We start from the raw sequence: 21,019 nt of genomic DNA, 5'->3' as shown, positions 1-21,019 counted from the left end.
TAAGTGTTCTACCTGACTGATTCTCAACCAAGGCCAGCCATTTCTGAAATACCTGGAACACATCACTCTTCTGAGCTATAGCATAAGCCCACACTTTCCTAATTGCATCATCAATGAATGTCACATAGTATTCAGCCCCGCCTAATGAACGTGTAGGCATGGGACCACATACGTCTGAATGCACCAAATCAAGCATTTCAAACTCTTTCTTTCCCCTTCTTTTATGGGCTGATTTAGTCTGCTTCCCATAGAGACAATGCTCACAAAATTCAAAATCAGAGAAACTCAAATGCGGTACATAACCCAAACGGCATAAGAGTTTCATTCCATTCTAGCTCATGTGCCCCAACCTGCAATGCCACAAAGAAGTGCTTGGCTGCTCGGTTATTGCAACAACATGATCAAATACCCCTGATACATGTAAGGGATATAAAGTCCCACACTTGGCACCCCTGGCCAAAAGCATAGAGCCCTTCTGAATTTTCCAACTCTAAAAGCCAAAAGTGGTGTGAAAACCAGCATCATCTAGCTGACCCACTGAAATAAGACTCTTGGTCAACTTAGGCACATGTCTCACATGTTTCAAAACAAATGCAGACCCATTTGCAAAAGAAAACTTTATGTCACCTGGTCCCACTATGTCACATGCATAGTCATTTCCAAGATGCACACAACCTGTCTTTCCACTGTCATAAGTAGAGAACCATTCCCTATGGGGAGTAACATGGAATGAAGCACCAGAATCCAAAATCCAATCCTGGGAATATGCATCATCTGAAGTGATAAGCAACTCTGCAGATAAACTAGACATCAAAAGAATGTTATTGTCACTATCGTGTGACTGCATTGATCTCCTCGATCTTCACTTTTCCTTTGTCCTCCCTTGGACTCTCTTCCTTTTTATTTGCATCCCAATTTGCATTCTTTTTCTTATCCTTTTGCTCTCTTTTTAGCTTGTAGCAATCCTTTTTCATATGGCCCTTCTTGCCACAGTGGTAACACTCAATGTTTCGTGCCCTAGATTTGCTACCAAACTTCCCTCTTTCTTGGGACTTCCCCCCTGAACTTTGATCTACCCCTTTGCACATTTAAGGCTGCATCCTGCTTGTTGCCATCCATAGACTTCCATCTAATCTCCTCGGCCAACAAGCTACCCACAACATCATCAAATTTCAGTACTCCACCAGGTGCAGAGTTACTGACATAAGGTATGCTCAAGAAATCATACTCTCACAATAATGACCGCTACTGAAAATAGAACTTGAGATGGCTCAAAACATGGGTGCCATTGCATAATTGGAATCAGCAAGAAAATCTGCAAATATCTCTCTTCTGCCAGAACTCCAAAATCCCAACCGATGAGAAATGGGAGTCAACACTTATCCACTGCCATGTGGCATAAATCTAAGGTTTCAAAACCTTAGAATGAAAAATGCATAATAGAGAGACGAAATCGAATACACAGAGATCTATAACTCTGAAAATCCTACACCGAATCGCGCAAGAACTGACAGATAGGGGTTTTTGGGCGTCCGGATTGCAATGGGACAAACGATTTTGGAAACCGTGGTCTCAATCACTGGGTCCAACACACGGACTGAAAAACGTTTTCGGAAACAGAGCTGTTTGTAAACTCCACTGGAGTGCGAATGATGAGCAACATAGAAGTTTTAGGACCTCTTGAGTCCACCGTAACTGACAGATCTGCAAATGGTTGCTCCAAACTTGAGTTCCAACACCCAGGTAAAAAACGCAGGAACTAACACAGTGAGTCAGAAATCCAATGAAATGATCCCAGATTCAAGAATGAAGATGTTTCCAAGCTCCTGAAGTGAAGTGGACACCAAAAGCAAGCAATAGTTGCCTCTACAAGTCAATACGGAGTCTCTGTCATCGAACGGAACAGGGAAAAGCTCAAAAAACGACTTTTTCTTTGAAAACTCTTAACAGGCTCTCAAAACCACTTCGCAAAACCAAAGTGACTTTTCCAAAGGTTCCTCCAAGGTCTCTACACACTTGGATGCAAGTAAAGTTACCCATAAAGCTTCCCACAGAGCTTCTCCTTCCTCCCACAGAGTTGCTGAGCTTCAAGCATTCACGCACGCTCAGCTAGATCACCCGGGCTCTGATACCAATTGAGAGTGCTCTTAATGGAAGCAAGAACGGAAGAGGGAGAGAGAGAAACAGAGAGCCACACAAGTTTTAGTGGGTGCAAAACGACCCTAATCTTCTTTTTCATTCATTTATATATGTGTTTGAGTATTGTACATAACCGGGTTAAAGGCACAATGACCTTTAACCAAGATGCTTTTCCAAGAGCAAGAGGTCCAAGTGCTGGGCTAGAAGCTACCGGTGTATCTTTGTTGATTGTAGCCACTAGGGGTTCCCCTGATGAATACTCTAGTAGAAGCTTCCTTAACCCTTTGAGGTACCTGCACTCGGAAGCATCATGTCCATGGATTTTACAAAATGTACAGAAGGAGGTAGAAGAAGGTACCTTGTGCTTAGAGGGACACTCCCAATGACCATGGCAAGATTCATTGCATTCTATATACCAAAGACCATTTCTGATCTGGGCCTCATAGGATGGTTATCCATCCATCCTTGTTCTGTCTTTTAGACCTTCTTTGATTTCTTCTAATTCCTTCTTGAGTTGCTGCCATGCTGATGATCCCTCCTCTCTGAGGGGCTCGGTGGTTGGCGATGATGCAAAACTTAACTGTGACCATTCCATCTTCACTGCCTCCCTCAAGAAATCTTGTAGTGAGGCATGTTCAAGGAGTTTGTCAACCAGCCTAATAGCAATGGTGGGAGGCAATGCTTTCAAAAACCATCGTTTCATGACAGCGTCATTAGGTGGCATAGACATCTTGGCAGCCAAGACCCTCATCCTTGTGTACATCTCAGAGATGCTTTCCCCAGGCTTCATAGTGTCATTAGACAACTCCTGGACAATCATATGTTCGAACTTCTCTAATTTGAAAGTCTGTAATAATTCCTCCCTTAGAGATGTCCAAGTTTGAAAATGATCAGGGGGAAATTGACTATACCTACATCAGCTGCATCCTCCAATGACAACAGAAAGATGTGTAGGAAGGCATGCTCGTTCTCCACACCTTTAGCTTTGCATGCCATGAGGAATTTCCTCACATGAGCTTCCACATCCTCATGAAGGTGACCTTTGAACTTCTGAGTCTTCACATGGACCTTGTTGAGCAACTCAAGAAGTTGAGCTCTTTTTGCAGGATTAAGAACCACCATCCCCACCCCAGAAGCTAAAACGGGTGAAATAGATGAAGTGCCTCCCGATGGAACAGTACTAATTATGGGTGCCAAGGAGACATACGATGGAGAGTACAGAGGACCACACTAGTTGTGAACTCACTACTAATGTTGCCATAGAGGAATTAGATGGTACTACATATGTCACAGGTGCTATTGTTGTAAAAGTAGATGGTGAGGACATAGGAAACATGGGGGTCGAAGAGGATGCAATGGCAGTTGGGAAGGAGAAGGATGGGATCGAAGCAATGTATGATGGATAAGTGGTAGGAAAGGACATAGAGAATGGTGATGGCAACGTAGAGGGTAGGGACATGACCGGAGCAAAATGAGAACCCACAAGCATCATGGATGTAGAAACTAGACTCAATTGAGTGGGGTTATGCACAATACATGAAATAGTAGCTTGACCACTAGATGTCAAGTTTGGTGCTGAAGTGGGCACTACTCCCATTGAAGTGGTTGTTGATGAAGACATTGTTGCAAGAGGAGAAGAGGTGCTGTCTTGACCTTGAAGAGCTCTTGAGGAGCTTTCATTCTTCGTACTTTGCTCCTTCACTTGCTCTCCGCTTTGTACTTCCTCTTCTCTAGAATCCCGACCCGATCTGACCACCACCAGGGATCTTGTTGGTCTACATCAATGAGAGTTTCGATAAAGTTGCTTGCTCTTGCCACTGCTCCAATGGGTTCACTTTGGGCTCGCCCTAAGGACTGCTCCATCTCACATAATGCTTTTTGTATCGAGTCTGGTCGGCAGGAAGTCTTCTCTCCACTCTCCTCAAGTATCTCCTAGTTCTCTCACTAGCTCCTTCAAGGGTATCAGAACTACTCAGCATAAGAACTCTCCCCTCAAGGATCTTCTGAGAGTGCTCTCAACGGAAGCAAGAACCGAAGAGGGAGAGAGAGAAATAGAGAGCCACACAAGTTTTGATGGGTGCAGAACCACCCTAATCTTCTTTTTCATTCATTTATATATGTGTTTGTGTATCGTACATAATCGGGGTAAAGGCACAGTGACCTTTAACCCCCACAACCTCCCACTTAAAGGACAATGTGCCTTTAAGGGAGAACAACCACTGAGCATACTATCCAATGCCCATCAATACACGACAATACTCAAACCACTGACTATGTAGACTCTTCATCAGCATATCTGTAGGGTTATCATCTATATGAACCTTGACAAGCTCTATGCGCTTGTCCTCAAGTACCTCCCTGATGAAATGGTACCTAACCTCAATGTGTTTGGTCTTTGCATGAAAGACCGGATTCCGTGCTAGTTGAATAGCACTCCCCAAACTGCAACCAGAGTGATTTGCATAAGGTATGCTCAAGAACTCATGGTCCCACGATAATGACAGATACTAAAAATAGAACTTGAGATTCCTCAAAAACATGGGCGCCATTGCATAATCGGACTCAGCAAAAAAATCTGCAAATATCTCTCTTCTGTCGGAACTCCAAAATCCCAACCGATGAGTGAGAAATGGGAGTCAACACTTATCCACTGCCATGTGGCATAAATCTAAGGTTTTAAAACCTTAGAATGAAAAATGCATAACAGAGAGACGAAATCTAATACACAGAGATCTATAACTCTAAAAATCCTCCACCGAATCGCATAAGAACTGATAGGTAGGGATTTTTGGGCGTCCGAAACGCAATGGGACAGACGGTTTTGGAAACCGTGGTCTCAATCACTGGGTCCAACACACGGGCTAAAAAACGTTTTTTGAAATAGAGTTGTTTATAAACTCCACCGGAGTGCGAATGATGAGCAACATAGAAGTTTTAGGACCTCCTGAGTCCACCGGAACTGACAGATCTGCAAATGGTTGCTCCAAACTTGAGTTCCAAGACCCAGGTTGAAAAACATAAGAACTGAAACAGTGAGTCACAAATCCAATGAAATGACCCAGATTCAAGAATGAAGGTGTTTCCAAGCTCCTGAAGCGAAGTGGACACTAAAAGTAAGCAATAGTTGCCTCTACAAGTCAATACAGAGTCTCTGTCATCCAACGGAACAGGGAAAAGCTCAAAAAATGACTTTTTCTTTGAAACCACTTAACAGGCTCTCAAAACCACTTCGCAAAGCCAAAGTGACTTTTCCAAAGGTTCCTCCAATGTCTCTGCACACTCGGATGCAAGTAAAGTCACCCACAAAGCTTCCCACAGAGCTTCTCCTTCCTCCCACAGAGCTGCTGAGCTTCAAGCATTCACACACACTCAGCTAGATCACCCGGGCTCTGATACCAGTTGAGAGTGCTCTCAACAGAAGCAAGAATGGAAGAGGGAGAGAGAGAAACAGAGAGCCACACAAGTTTTGGTGGGTGCAGAACCACCCTAATCTTCTTTTTCATTCATTTATATATGTGTTTGAGTATTGTACATAATCGGGGTAAAGGCACAGTGACCTTTAACCCCCACATCTTCAAATGCCACTTCACTCTTGCTACTCAACACCAGTAGTGTCCCACCATGATCGCCAAAAACTGTTTGAGGGGGAGGTTTGCTCACCTCCGGAGGTGTTACCGGAGGTCTAAGGCCACTTATGTGAGAAGCATGAAGTGGGTGATACGTAGACCTATGACACAACTCTACCTCAGTTGCACTATACTGCGTGATGCATGAACCTATGACACAACACTAGTCGAAGATGCTATGGAGTGTTAAGTATTGTAGAGTACTAGAACAAAAAGAACAAACCCAGAAAGGAGATAAGAAGGAACAATGCTAATAACAGATAACGGAGAAAGCGGTAGACAAGAACATAATACGAACAAATGCGTATCATAGAAGAAAGAGAACCTCATACACTAGCTTCTCTAAACAGAGATCAGAGATCACTCATCCACAACAATACAACAGTAGCAATACACCATAACAATGCAACAGGTGAGCTCGTAGCTCTGGCCTCTCTCCTTCTCACTCTCAATCCCCGTACAATGATGAATGAATCCTTATACCCCCCATCTCCCCTCTTCACCCTCACCTTTCGGATGGGAAATCCCCTCCCTCTCTCCTATTGGTTGTCCCCTCATCCTTAGCCATTTTGCCGCTGAGCCTCTTCATGTCTCTTGCAACAACGGCTAGCTTGTGCCGAGTCGGTGCGTTGTAACTACTCCATGTGCACTGTTGCAGCCACCCTGTATCTGACAAGGCACCGCCAGATGAACATCTATGCGATCAATGACTCAGGTCTGTAGAGGTTGGCAGAGCATGACTGCGCGACATGAAGACCCTTGATGCATGACCATGTGCTTGGGTGATATGTCCTCCTGATGACTATGTCCCCATGTGACTATGCCATCCTGGTGACCATGTACTTGTGTCATCCTGCAACCATGTCATCACCATGACTTGTGTCATCCTTATGACCATGTCATCCCCTGACTTGTGTCATCCTTGTGACCATCTCATCCCTTGACTTGTGTCATCCTTGTGACCATCTCATCCCTTGACTTGTGTTATCCCTTCACTATGTGCTGGACATAGCTAGTCTTGCATGATCTCGATATAACAGATATCCACCTCAGCTAGAGATACTTCCAAAAAGTATTCTCTAGATTGGTCTTGCATGATCTCGATATAACAGATATCCACCTCAGCTAGAGATACTTCCAAAAAGTATTCCTCTTGAAGAAGAGAAGATATCACTCGAATGTGACTGGCATGTAAGTGAAATTGATTTTTTATGTGTCTTTAATGTATTTACATTTCATCATAAAACTTGCATTCACAAGATTTTGATTTTACCTTTGTACTATTACAAGCACATGTCTATGGTCATCTATGGATCTACGGTCATCCTTTCACATGAAGAGGATTATTACCAAGGAATTACCATGGATTCTTGATCTCGTTGCATCGTTTCAACAATAAAGTCATTCAAGCATAAGAGAAAATGTAACCTATGATGAGATGAATCATGTTGGAATATTAGAGCAAATAATTGAGGTGAACAATACAAGATTGTGATACTCAAATCACGATGGTTCTAAGTAATTGGAGGGGTCCCAATGCAACACTAAGAAAGAAGACATTTCATTTTTATGCTATTGGTTCTTTAAAAGTATTTCTCTCATCTTGTGGATTGTTTGTGTGTATATGGATTTGTTGAACCTAGAGATTAAACACATCTTGTAGTATAAATAGTTAAGTATAATGACAATAAGCAAATTTGTTTGCTTGAAATAAATTTTGAAATGTTTTATAGTATAAATTTTTTTTTAGGCAAGTTTCAAGGAGAAGAGTGGAGTATACTGAGGAAGAAAATATTTTCAAACTCAAGGTCTAGGTATGTATTAATTTGTTGAACCTCAAAGCTTAGGCTCCTCTTATGACACAACTAGTATGATGATAATAATTATATTACAAGCATGGATGCTTGTGATGAAGATGTGCATGGACACAAATCCATGAACATTGATGCCAACGTCAATAATGAGAATCACAATGAATGTGAAGGAGTTAAACCTACCAGCATTTATGCCATTCAGCTAACAAGAGAAGATCTGTACACGAGTGAGTACGAGATAGACGAGGATGATGAAGTATTAGGGCAATGCTAGCATTATTTATGAGAGTGAAAAGATTATAGTGCTTAAGATAGACTTTCTGTAAGAGATTACAAAGATATGGTGTTGTAGGCATAAAGTCAACCCTATGGATGACCAGTACTACTTGGGTACTATATATACCAAGTACTTGTATTGTTTCATTTGAACATTTCTATAATTGGAGCTTTCTCGTGTGTGCACTCTCTTGCTCACTTGTGTTCACAACCTGTCTCCACCTTGTTCCTACATTTGGTATCAGAGCGCTTCCATCTCTAGAGCCCATTCCCGTGCTTGCTTCCAAACACCCGCAAGCTTGGTGCTCCAGTGTGCATTCCTGGTTCTCACATTCAACTCTCTAGCTTTCGTTTGAGGTAGCTCCAACAATCCAGCCACTGTTTTTTGACCTTTTGAGGTCCGATTTCAACATTTTTCGGAATTTCTGAGCTGCCCAGATATAAACAAATCTATCCCCCACCATTTCAGGCAAAAAAAATTATTTTTTTTGTCCGTACAGTCCATACGAATCTATTCGTATAGTTGCGCGACAGTACTAGGAGTCTGTATGACTTGTTGAAGCCTGATTTCGAGTCGCTATGACTTATTAGAAGGCGATTCGAGCAATTTTCGGCTATTTTTTGACGTTTTTGCTAAGATCTGTTGGACTCTTTTCAGCTCCAGCCTCTCCCGTGTGTGTTCCACTAGCTCGAGGCATCTCCATACTTCTACAAGCTCTTCCCTACACATGTGTTGTGTTCAAAAGTACTCCCGACAGCTTCATTTAGCTCCAAGCAGCTCACTTCAGCTCCTTTGTCATCTCAAGCTTGCCCACACAGTTAGTGGACTGTTTTGCAGGTGTTTTAGGCCAAGGTGCACTTTCAGTAAGTGTTTTGAGTTGTGTATTTCGCTTCGGGACTGTTTTTGCAACCCATACTCTTGCACTCTCAGGTGCATTTGCATATACTCTGCATTGTTGGGTGCATTTGCAATTACTTTACAGTTATGGATGCTTTTGAGCTCCGTTGGATGCATTTGATCACTCGTGGGTGCGCTATTTCAGATTTGGGTTGTGCATTTTTAGTTTCGGATTGCTCTTTAGATTGCCAGCAGAGTGCAGTGATTGGTTGATGCCATTTTTGCAGTGGTTGCATTGTGCAGTCAGTGGCATTTCAGAGGAGTCAGTCGTACTTTGCATTTGTAGCCAGTATTAGTTTGAAGTCGTGCAAGGATGCAAAGGCAGCATGGGAAAGATTGGCAAACATGTATCATGTTAAGAATGAGGCAAGGGCCATTGCCTTAATAAATCAGCTCAAGGATCTCGAGATGCAAGAAGGCTAGGCCATCACTGATCATATTGCCAGGATCACTGATCTACGTGATCAGCTCGCAAGTATTGATGAGGAAATAGAAGACAAGAAGCTCGTCTCTAATACTCTCAATAGCTTAGCGCCCTCATATGGCACATTCATCACTTCATTGACCATTGTTCTCAGGGCAGCCACACTCTCGTTCGATTAGTTAGTTGGGCTTTTGTTGCAGGAAGAGGAGAGATGCTCAAATTTTGCCAAATCCTCTCGTCAAGGTGAGCAAGTGCTTACCATGGGTGGAAAGGGCAAATTTCAGAAGATGACGAGATGCATGCCAAAATTCAAGAGAGTCTCAAAGGCTTTTTGGGGAGAAGCAGTTGTGACAGCCACTTACATTCAAAACAGATGCCGTACCAAAGCTTTGGTTAATGTGACTCCATTTGAGGCTTTGTATAGCTTTAAGCCAAAGGTTAGTCATTTCATAGTTTTTGGCTTAGTGGCATATGCTTTGGTTCCAAATGCACATAAGAAAAAGCTTGATGACAAGAGTGTCAAATGCATTTTCGTGCGGTATAGCACTAAAAGCAAGGGATTTAGGCTTTATAATCCCGCTACCAGGAAGGTAATAATCAATAGAGATCTTCTCTTTGCTGAGAATGAGTGCATGCAGCCCGCTACTGCAGACTTGCCACCATATGATGACACCTCTTTGGACATCATCCAATTTGAGGATGATGAGACGAAGTCTCTCGATGCTTCCCCTTCTACTTCTCATAGTTCATATGGCTTGCCACATGTTGAGGATGGCTCTCCCTCAAATGTTTCAGATTTGCAGCTAATTAATGAGAATAGACCGCCTCATGTTTGGAGGCATTATCAACGTCATGAGGCCACTAAAGATGTTGATGCAGCCCCAAGTGGTACAGAAGAGAAATCCATTCCACATTGGGCAACATTGACCATTCAAGATGCTAAGGATCAGTATACTTTGGGAAAAAACACAGCCAGTACTCAAAAAAATCAAAAAAAGGTCAATTTTGCTTTGATGACGTCAGTGATGGAAGTTGAAAATGAGCCTCAGAGCTTCAAGGATGCTCAGCATAATCCAGCATGGCAGAAAGCTATGGAAGCTGAGATTAAATCCATTGAGAAGAATACCACATGGGACTTGGTTGATGTGCCCATTGGGAAAAATGTTATTGGCACGAAATGGATTTATAAGGTGAAATACCATTCAGATGGCATGGTTGAGAAATACAAAGCCCGTTTCATTGCCAAGGGGTATGCATAAGAGGAGGGGATAGATTATAAGAAGACTTTTGCTCTTGTGGCCAAGATGACCACCATTCGTTTTGTCATCTCTCTTGCTGCGTTTTATGGTTGGTCAGTGTACCAGATGGATGTCAAGACCGCTCTCCTCAATGGAGATCTTAAAGAGGAGGTCTGTGTACTATTATGGATAAATTTGACCAAGGTAAAAGGCATAAATATATGTGTGTGCTTGTATGTGTGGCAATAGTATAATACAATATGGTGTGCATAGGGCCCAGGGTTGAGGTGGCAGGGCATGACCATGTGCCACCCTTCCACGTAAGAGGACTATAAGGTGTGTTGTACATAATCCATGGTAGTAGTATTATAAAATGTTAAGGTGGCATGGTTCCTCCATGTGCCACCCCTCCACCTAGGCGGTCCTATGCTTGCATTTAGTGAGACATGGCCCAAGAACCATGGGAGAAGTAATATAGAATAGGTGGAGATGGATATTATATTGGATTATTCCCTCCATCTCCTTGTGCCAACCCTCCACTTGTCCTTCTAGATGTTTGAACATATTATAAAATTAGGGAGAGACCAAGGGAGTATCTTAGACTTGGGATATGGGGTTTGATTTATGTGAAAAAATGAGACAAAGGATTGTCGCACACAATTGAGTGCATACTCACCTAACCCACATGGGAGACTCTTCCACGCACACCATGCATGTGGGAGGATGCATTTATTGGGAGAGACCCCCTCTCTTGGCTATAAAAGGAGGGGGCTATTCCTTGATGGGACACGCTCATTATTGTAAAGCCACCTAGCTAGTACTTTGATTTCCCCCCCCATCCTTCCTTTCAAATAAAGCATGACTCTCTTCCCTTGATGTCTCCATCTCTACATTCCATCTCCCATCATGTACATGCTCCGCTTCCCCCTCTTCCTTCCCCCTTGTGACATAGTCCCCCTCTTCATTCCCACCCCTCTTGATCCCTTTTCCCCACCTATGTTAACGCTTCTACCCTCACGTTCCCTTTTCCTCCATGGCCCTCGAGCGTCGCCATGCCTAGCACCTAGCCTCATGCCTTCATTTCTTTTCTAGTTAAAAGTACATTAGTCCCAAGGTTTTGAGGTGAAGGGACAAGAGCACAAGGAATGCAAGCTCAAGAAGGCTCTATATGGACTGAAGCAAGCATCTCGTGCGTGGTATCAGAAGATACATCAGTTTCTACTATCCCATGGCAACGTAAACACTCATACAGAGCCAAATCTGTATGTTCTACAACAAAAATCAGAATTGGTCATGTTGGTACTATATGTGGATGACGATATACTCACTCGCAGTGATTTGCAGCAAATTACAGCAGTGCAGTCCACTTTATGTCACAACTTTGACATAATAGATTTGGGCCTATTGCACTATTGTCTTGACATTGAGTTTTAGAAGACCCATGATGGGATTCCTATGTCACAAACAAAGTATTCGAAGGGGTTGTTGCAGAAATTTAAAATGGAGAACTGTAATCCTATGGCTACTCCATTGGAAAAGGGACTCAAGCTGAGTAAGCATGATACTGCTGAAATTTTTTATGGCACTTTGTACAGGCAATTGGTTGGCAGTTTGATATATCTATGCTCCACACGGCCTAATATTGCCTACGCCACAGGGCTTTTGAGCCTGTTCATGCATTGTACCATGATCACACATTGGAATGCAGCAAAGAGGGTTCTCACATATGTCCATGGCACTCTCTCTCTTGGCTTGCATTATGCTTCAAATTGTGATCTAAAGCTGAGTGGTTTCACCGACTCAGATTGGTCAAGGGACATTGATGACAGACGGTCCACTACTGGCTATTGCTTCTCATTGGGTTCAGCCTGTATCTCATGGCTCAGTAAGAAGCAAGAGCGAGTCTCTCTTTCCTCCAATGAAGCAAAGTACAAAGCTGCAAATTCAGCCACTACCGAGTTAATGTGGTTAAGGAAGCTTTTACATGACTTACATCATGCACAGGATGGCGAAGCAAACTCTATCTTCTGTGACAGCCAGAGTTGCATTGCCATAGCCAACAATCCTGTCTTTCATGCTCGCATGAAACACATTGAAAATCATTATCATTATGTACGGGATTGGATTTCTGATGGCTTAATTGATCTCATCTATTGTCCATCTGAGGACAATGTGGCGGATATCTTCACCAAAGCCCTGTCAACATATCTTTTCTTACGACATCAACATGGCTTGGGAATAAGAGATATTCTCACAATGTCAAGGGAGGTAGTGAAGTGATTCACAATGACATTGTTTTCATGTACTCCCATAGGTTGCATATCCATCTGGATGAATTTGTACAACCATGGTACTTAGGTACTGCAGGGTACACCTGAAATGTTTCCAGGGTGCTTTCAGCCATATCTTTGAGAGGGGATTTGTAAGAGATTACAAAGATATGGTGTTGTAGGCATAAAGTCAACCCTGTGGTGGACCAGTAGTACTTGGGTACTATATATACCAAGTACTTGTATTGTTTCATTCGAACATTTCTATTGGAGCTTTCTTGTGTATGCACTCTTGCTCACTTGTGTTTACAACCTGTCTCCACTTTATTCCTACACGCATGAAACACATTGAAAATCATTATCATTATGTACAGGATTGGATTTCTGATGGCTTAATTGATCTCATCTATTATCCATCTGAGGACAATGTGGCGGATATCTTCACCAAAGCCCTGTCAACAGATCTTTTCTTACGACATCGACATGGCTTGGGAATCAGAGACATTCTCACAATGTCAAGGGGGGTTGTGAAGTGATTCACAACGACATTGTTTTCATGTACTCCCATAGGTTGCATATCCATCTAGATGAATTTGTGCAACCATGGTACTTAGGCACTGCAAGGTATACCTGAGATGTTTCGAGGGTGCTTTCAGCCATATCTTTGGGAGGGGATTTGTAAGAGATTACAAAGATATGGTGTTGTAGGCATAAAGTCAAACCTGTGATGGACCAGCAGTACTTGGGTACTATATATACCAAGTACTTGTATTGTTTCATTTGAACATTTCTATTGGAGCTTTCTTGTGTGTGCACTCTTACTCACTTGTGTTTACAACTTGTCTCCACTTTGTTCCTAATGCATGAAACACGCATAAAGTCAACCCTGTGCTTGACCAGTAGTACTTGGGTACTATATATACCAAGAACTTGTATTGTTTCATTTGAACATTTCTATTGGAGCTTTCTTGTGTGTGCACTCTTGCTCACTTGTGTTCACAACCTATCTCCACTTTGTTCCTACACTTTCAAATCTTGAAATCTTACCAAATGAAGTTGTGAGGATATTTGAGATGTAATATATTTATTTGGGTATTTTGAGAATCATTTTGATTACATTTTACTTAATAGGCATACACAATAGGGGGAAAGACAATTCACCAAATCAAGCAAGAGATGAAGATGAAAAGTGAACTATGAAAATGGAAGAATGAAGTGTGAAATGAATGGTGGAGTGAAGATGGTGCTACTTAGTATAAACCTAAAAACTTGCCCTAGGTAACACTTGTACCCAAGATGGCTCCGTGCTCCGTGGTGGGCTGGCCATTTAAGGCTATCCTTGGGTATAAGCCACAATCATTTGATGGACAAAAGATATCAAAGGAGTCTTGGTTATGAACGCCACATATTCCGCCTATTCCATCAAAAATTTCTACTCCAAAATTGCTAATGGCTCAAATCAATTGTATCCTTGAATATGTATCATCATTGTATTGAATATGGTGTGCTCTAATGATCGCACCTTGAAACATGCACATTTGCATGGTATCCTCTTAGAAGGAATATCCTCACTTAAACTTGGTTGGAGTTGCCCTTCTTCACTCCCTCGGCGCTCAGCACTCCACTCACCCGCTCAGTGCTCACCCACTCCCTTCAGCCAACCTTCCCCGCTCAATCCCTTGCAGCAGCCCCTCCTTGAGTTGGACTGAACCCCCAATTCAACCCTGGAGATCAGCTTCAACTAGGGAGTGTGATCAAAACCATGGCCAATATAGAGCAATATGCTCCTCGAAATCTTCTGGAACCAGTAAAGAAAATCCTATACTCTACAGTTGCTGCCTCAACACCCTCTCCATATGCACATACATACCAACGGGGGGCCCTTAACCGGCCCATTGTTGGTCCTCAAGAGCAGATGTCTATCCACAGCAAGAAGTACAAGAGCTAAGGTTACAGATGGCAGCTCTCAAATCCAAGGCCTTGAAGGACCGGGGAAGGATGCCATAATTGATGAGGTAATGCAAACCTACAAGGCCTCTCCTCCTACCCCTCGGTCTTGAGATTAAGCGGTACAAAGCCAAACACAGCAATGCACTAAATATCAAGATAGAAGGCCTTCCTAAACACTGGTTCATCAAGGAGGATACAAACAATGAGATTTAGCACACATCAAAGCAGCCACTCCTAGCATTGAAGGGACGGAAGATGACAAAGGCGGGACAAATTCCACAACTAATATTTGCCACTCTGGAGGGCATCCCGGAATTACACTTAGTACATAGAATTTATGTATCAAGCTTATTCGCTGATCTTACAAGACCAAGTTATGGGATAACCGAGGAGCTCATATGACCTCAACTGAACCAAAAGGCAACAGATTTAGTCATAAACTGATGTAGGGCCTCTTATTGTCTTAATTTTCAGACTACAATGTAGGTAATTTATAATAATACAGAGTTTCTTTATGCACTTCTTGGAAGCTGCCTCATGCCCTCCCTGAACGGATTTATTAGCTGTTTCTTTTATGTCCCATAAACCCTATGGACTCTTTTTCTCATAATTACACTTAGCACACCAGATAGACAAATCAAGCTTCTTTACCAAACTGACAAGATGAAAGGGACCAAGTTATGGATAGATGAGGAGCTCATACAAGCTCAACTAAACCAAAAGGCAACCGAATTAGTCAAGGCTGCTAGGAAGGATGGACAGACGAGGAGGTCACACAAGCTCAATTGAACCAAAAGGCAATGGTATAAGTCAAGGCAGTATATTTTTCATCAAGGAGTTTAAATCCAAACCAAAAGACCCTCAGTCTTAAACTGATGTAGGCGTTTTATCGTCTTAATTTTCAAACTACAATTTTGGTACTTTATAATAATTCAGAGTTTCTTAGGCACTCCTTAAGAGCTGCCTTATACCCTCCCTGAACGGATGTATTAGCTATCTTTTTGCTGTCCCATAGACCTGTTGGCCTCCCATGGACATTGATATTCTCTCTCTCTCTCTCTCTCTCTCTCTCTCTCTCTCTCTCTACAACATGAAACAAATGGACTTATTATATCACTTCTCCCCACACTTGTTCACCATTGGTAATATAACTGTAGTTCTCCCTGCACTTGTTCACCATTGGTAATATAACTGTAAACGATGCCGTCAGACTTCCCATCTAATTTTCTGAAATTGAGACTGCATTATGAAAGTTTGCCGGTAATCCAAAAAAGTAGAGCACATATACAGATGTCACTCCCCTGCTTTGAAGCATGTAATTCAAGTTCCCCACCTAACTTTCCCAAATCTGGACTGGAGATTGCCATTATTCATAAGATGTAGAGTACATAGACAGATTTCATTCTCCTGTTTTGATGCAAGACAGAGGTTGAGAGCTACTGCACACAAGGGGTGCAAATAAACAAGAGCGTAAATATGAAAAGGAAAGTGTTTTGGGTGTTTAAAAGCCTCTTAGCAGGACAGCATATGGCAATCATCAGAAAAGATACTGTTGACTTCTATTCACACAAATATGTGCTCCTGATCTTTTCCCCTATTCTGGCAAAGCATTGATGTTAGCAGACAATGCCTTTTTTAGTTTGTGGATTTCCTCTGCTTCATTATACTCAGTGTCAAAACCAACCTGCACAAGACAAAGACAGGGTCCAATAACTATTTTAGTAAATCAAACAATGACTAATGTACCATACTAGATTTACATACATTTACAAGCCTGGTTATTTATCTTTTTTTTTTCAAGAAAAGTACTTCATTAAGTATGAATAAAAACCGCAGAGCAAGCTCAAGTTCGGGAGTACATCATGTCAAGCATGAGAAAAAAACAGCTCAGAATGAGCAAACAAAAATCCCAGGTGGCAGCTGAAAATGCCACCTCATCCTTGAAGGAGAGTCAGAGAAGAAAGGGCAATCCTTCCAGACTCTGAGAAAAGCAACCCTCCTAGCAGTAGCAGTCCTGGAGGTTCCCTGTATGTTCGCCCAAATGGCCATCAAAGTGTGTATAGTATCTGCCCAGATACTGGCCATAGTCTGAGAAGGGTGAACCTGGGAGTCTTCTAAAGCCTCTATACATCTGGCTCTCCAAATATGCCATGCTGTGATACTAGCCAGAATCTCCCAAGATGTGTCTACAGAAGCGTGGGGAGCTCTGAATGGAGTAAACGGACCATCCCGGAGGGAGCATGACTCCACAAGATGTCATCGAACAAAGGAAGTTGTGTCCATGTCATGTCCCTCAAAGAAAGCATGTGGACCAGTGAGTGACAACCAAGCAACTGATCACCAAGTCATGAAGAAGGGTGCTCTATGAAAAGTGCAAAGTATCCTAGCAACACCCTTCCAAACCGTCCTCGCCTAAGTGCACTCCCAAAGGCAGTGCTGCACTGACTCAACCTGGATCTCCACAGGTTCACCGCAATCCCTCCATGAATAGTAAGCCAGAAGAATAACATGATTTTCCTATTCCTGAGGGATTTCCAAAGTCTCCTCCAAAAGTTTTTCTGCATCTCTACTGCAGAAATCTGAAAAGTATCCCAATGAGGAGCTCTAGAGGGCCTCCAGCCCCTACAACTGAGCTGGAATTTCTTGGCATTTCTGTCCGTGTAACGAAAGAAGGGGATGCTCTTCTCTCGGTGCCCTACAACTATCCACTACCATTCCCCTGGATCCCACTACAAGGATCTAATAGGGGAACCTCCATACAACCAAAGCCTCCAAGATCCAATAGCCAAGAGAATGGGGTTTGGATCAAGATAGCACTGTGAGTCTCTACCCATCTCCATGTATCCTGCAATCCTGACAGGCTGAAAAGGAGCCTCCAAAAGAATGTCCTTTGAAGATATGTAGAGTCTGCCTCCTGCATGAACCTGAAAGACAAGGGTATCCTCATGTGCATCCCGCAAGGCTATAACTTGTAGAGGGATACCTGTCCTCAAAAAAGCCCCCAACCAGATGGACTCAGATATAGGAAAATGGTTTGTATCGATCCACTCCACTGGTATGGCTGCATCTATCTGCTGCATCCTAGCCGCACTTCCTCTCAGGTGACTAACTGAACGAGCTCTCTGATCCTCTGGAAGCATCGTGAAAGCTTTCCAAGCACCCACCGTGGATGCAGGTCCCAACTCCCATCTAGATCACTGCATATAATGTGACATGCCCAATGATCTGCCATGCTCATCTATTATGCAATCATTCCACATGACGGGCTGCCTGTCAATTTCCTCACAAGAGGAGGGTGGAACTCTCCAAAGAGTACTTCTGAAGCTGTCCCAAGCTTTCAGAATGGCAGCCATGAGAGGGGAAGTAGGAGATATGAGACGGGCTGACATAAAGATCCATCTAGGGCTGTCCATCCAATCTCCTCCTTGAGAAGGTGTGCATGTCTGTATACTGCGTAAGAAGAAATCCTTCCAAGGCTCCTAACCAGGCATCAAACCTCTGACCACCATCATTGAACTCTACTGTGCCACCAAATTTTTACACTCCCATAGGGATAAGATGAATGAGACCCCAAGTAAGTGAAGAAGGCATAAATACAGAATCTCATATGCTTTGTAGAACTGAAGTAACATAAACACCGATGTCCTTCCAAAAAAAATAAAGGAGGGGACAACCCGCCTGAACCAGGGCGTTTCCCCTTATGCAAGGCAAATAATGCAGTCCTAAATTCATACTGGTAAATGGTGCACCGACTTGGATCCTCATATTTGGAGTAACCAATAAGCGAATGGTTTGTCAATTCTCAATCTCTTTCATGTGTGCTAGGGGCTATGAAAGAAAGAAAAAGTTTATTAAAAGTCTTCGAAAGACCAAAGGGTCAATGAGACTGAAAAAACCAGATCACAATGAGCTGGATGGGTGAAGAAACTACACGGTCATCTACACCCAAGACAAATACAAATAGAAGTACATAACTGAACCCATGGAGATAGAACTATAATGTGGTATCATTGTGGCAGTCTTTGTATTTGTCTCAGAAACCTATCCATTCGGTGGCTGAGAAAGGATAAAAGGGTCTCATCCAACAAAGGCTCTGGCGGTGGTAGGTGATGTGGATGAATGAAAACCGTGATGCAGCACCGATGTCGGTCAACCTACGTGGTACACTATATTCTTCTCACAGAAGCTTTCCGTCATACAAGTGCCACTGTCACAGTGTCACGAGAAACGTTTCTGGATTTTGGCAGGCGTTTTGCTTAGAAACGCGTAAAAATAATGTATTTTATGTATATTACATATACTTCATAGATTTTACTGCAGCTAGGCTTTAGCAAGGGAGGATAGAGTAGAGGGTTTGGCAAGGGAGTAGAGTAGAGGGCTTAGCAAGCGGGTAGAGGGCTTAGGCAACAGGCTGGAGTAGAGGCTGGAGTAGAGGGCTTGGACTAGGTAGAGTAGAGGGCTTGGCAAGGAAGTAGAGTAGAGGTCTTAGGCCAGGTAGAGTAGAGTGTTTTGCAGGCAACAGGGCAAGCAAGGGAGAGGTGAATCGAATCAACACAGAATCTCATATGCTTTGTAGAGCTGAAGTAACATAAACACCAACGTCCTTCCAAAAAACAATAAAGGAGAGGACAACCCGCCTGAACTCGGGCATTTCCCCTTGTGCAAGGCAAATAATGCAGTCCTGAATTTCATATTGGTGAATGGTGCACCGACTGAGATCCTCATATTTGGAGTCACCAATAAGCGAATGGTTTTCCAATCCTAAATTTGTTTCACGTGTGCTAGGGTCTTCTATGAAAGAAAGAAACAAAGTTTACGAAAACTCTTCGAAAGACCAAAGGGTCAATGTGTAACATGCAACGGTAATCTGATCTTGTAATTCACACCAAGACCTTCTTTAGACCTTTAGCGAGGAATTAGCATTATACACCATAGAGAGAGAAAGGAGATGAGGATTGAGAGAGAATGGATTCAACAACCGATTGGGTCCCAGTACCCAACGAGGGCCTCCTCCCCCAGTCAGGGGAGAATTCGCTTTATACTCGGAGAGCTGAGAAATACAAAGAGAAAGCACGGAAATGCGCTTCTGGAGAGCTCACTGTGCACATGTATAGCAAACCCAAAGACCTGAGAGGCAATGCCGATCAATGCCGAGACCTTGATGCTGTCCACACTGACGATGTAGGGCACTTCTGCAAGGCAAGGGAGAGGCTTGTGCTGTCCACCAGAAAGGAGGGTTACTGCGTGAGTAAGAGAGTGACATAAAAGGAATCCCTAGGCCCCATAAATGGCAGCCTAGGGAGGGGTGCAGGGTAGCCTATAAAGGCAGCCCTTCCCCTGCCATTCCTTCACTTGTTACAGCCCTGATGGGGGCCCAAAAGGCTCCTATCCTAGGTTGGACCTAAACCTAACTCTAAACCTAGAGCAGAAACACTACCCTACTGTTCTCCAGTGGGTACCAGTGAACAAGGACTGATCTGTTCTGACCTGACCTAAGGCTGAGAGACTGACTTACGTAGCTTGTGCTTGACTGCCCCTAGACAAGGGCTCACAAAGGGGTCACAACATACGACAAAATCTCCTATTAGGTAACTATTATGCACTTGTTGATGTAGCGAATGTGTCACTTTGCACCCAAGTACAAGGGTGCATGTGACATTCTCTTCTTCTTGACTTGGCAGTAGGTTCATTGCTTCCAAGTAGTCCGTCAATATCCAGGGAAATTCTCGGAAAAAGTCTTCATCCAACCACACTACTTCATGGGTACATCAATCACGGAATATGTTGTAAAACTCCCAGATTCTACATCCTGACCCGTGCTTGAATTTATGAAGAAGGATCTGTTCCGGCTGTTGCAGAACTTCGGCTTCATCAAGAACTTCACGTTGTCGTTCATCGGAAATCTTTGAAAGAGGAGGTCCCAAATATGGCTTCAACCACACTACATGAAACACATTGTGCATATTCCAACTGTCTAGAAGGCATAACTTCATTGAGACATCATTGATCTTTTGAATGATAAGGAATGGTCCGAAGCTCTTAAAGGACAGCTTAGGGCATCGCTTGCCCACCTGCTTCAATCTTTGCTTGATAATGCGTAAATACACCCATTGACCCTCTTTACACTGGACATCTCGTCTGGATTTGTTATCTTGGCACGTGTACAATGCTTGAGCTTTGGCGATGCAGCTTTTCACGGACTCCGTAATCTCTGCCATTGATTTGGTGGTTTTAATGGCTTCAAGAGATGGAGACATCATCCGAGTGAGGAGTGATGTAAACCGTCGTCCAAACGCTACTTCATAAGGTGTGCGACCTGTAAGAGATTACAAAGATATGGTGTTACATGAAAAATGGCATTGGTGCCATTCCTCCCTGCTACAA

The 21,019-nt window shown here is 43.1% G+C and overlaps 1 protein-coding gene across 1 annotated transcript in view; it reads right to left on the bottom strand.

Moving 5' to 3' along the window:
• Positions 1 to 15,763: 15,763 nt before the first annotated feature.
• LOC147884710 (uncharacterized) overlaps positions 15,764 to 21,019 on the bottom strand; it is a 123,993-nt gene continuing 118,737 nt past the window's right edge. Inside the window, exon 17 of the mRNA XM_087397871.1 lies at positions 15,764 to 16,319. Within this exon, the coding sequence (XP_087253997.1) occupies positions 16,230 to 16,319 (90 nt within the window). The 3' untranslated portion in view covers positions 15,764 to 16,229. The remainder of the gene's footprint in view (positions 16,320 to 21,019) is intronic.

Source organism: Dipteris shenzhenensis, chromosome 26, assembly GCF_047967505.1.
Source record: "Dipteris shenzhenensis isolate YYH24624 ecotype China chromosome 26, Dip_SZ_1.0, whole genome shotgun sequence".
Taxonomy (NCBI): domain Eukaryota; kingdom Viridiplantae; phylum Streptophyta; class Polypodiopsida; order Gleicheniales; family Dipteridaceae; genus Dipteris; species Dipteris shenzhenensis.
The sequence above is the reverse complement of the archived record's forward strand: the minus strand, read 5'-3'. Positions and strand labels throughout refer to the sequence as shown.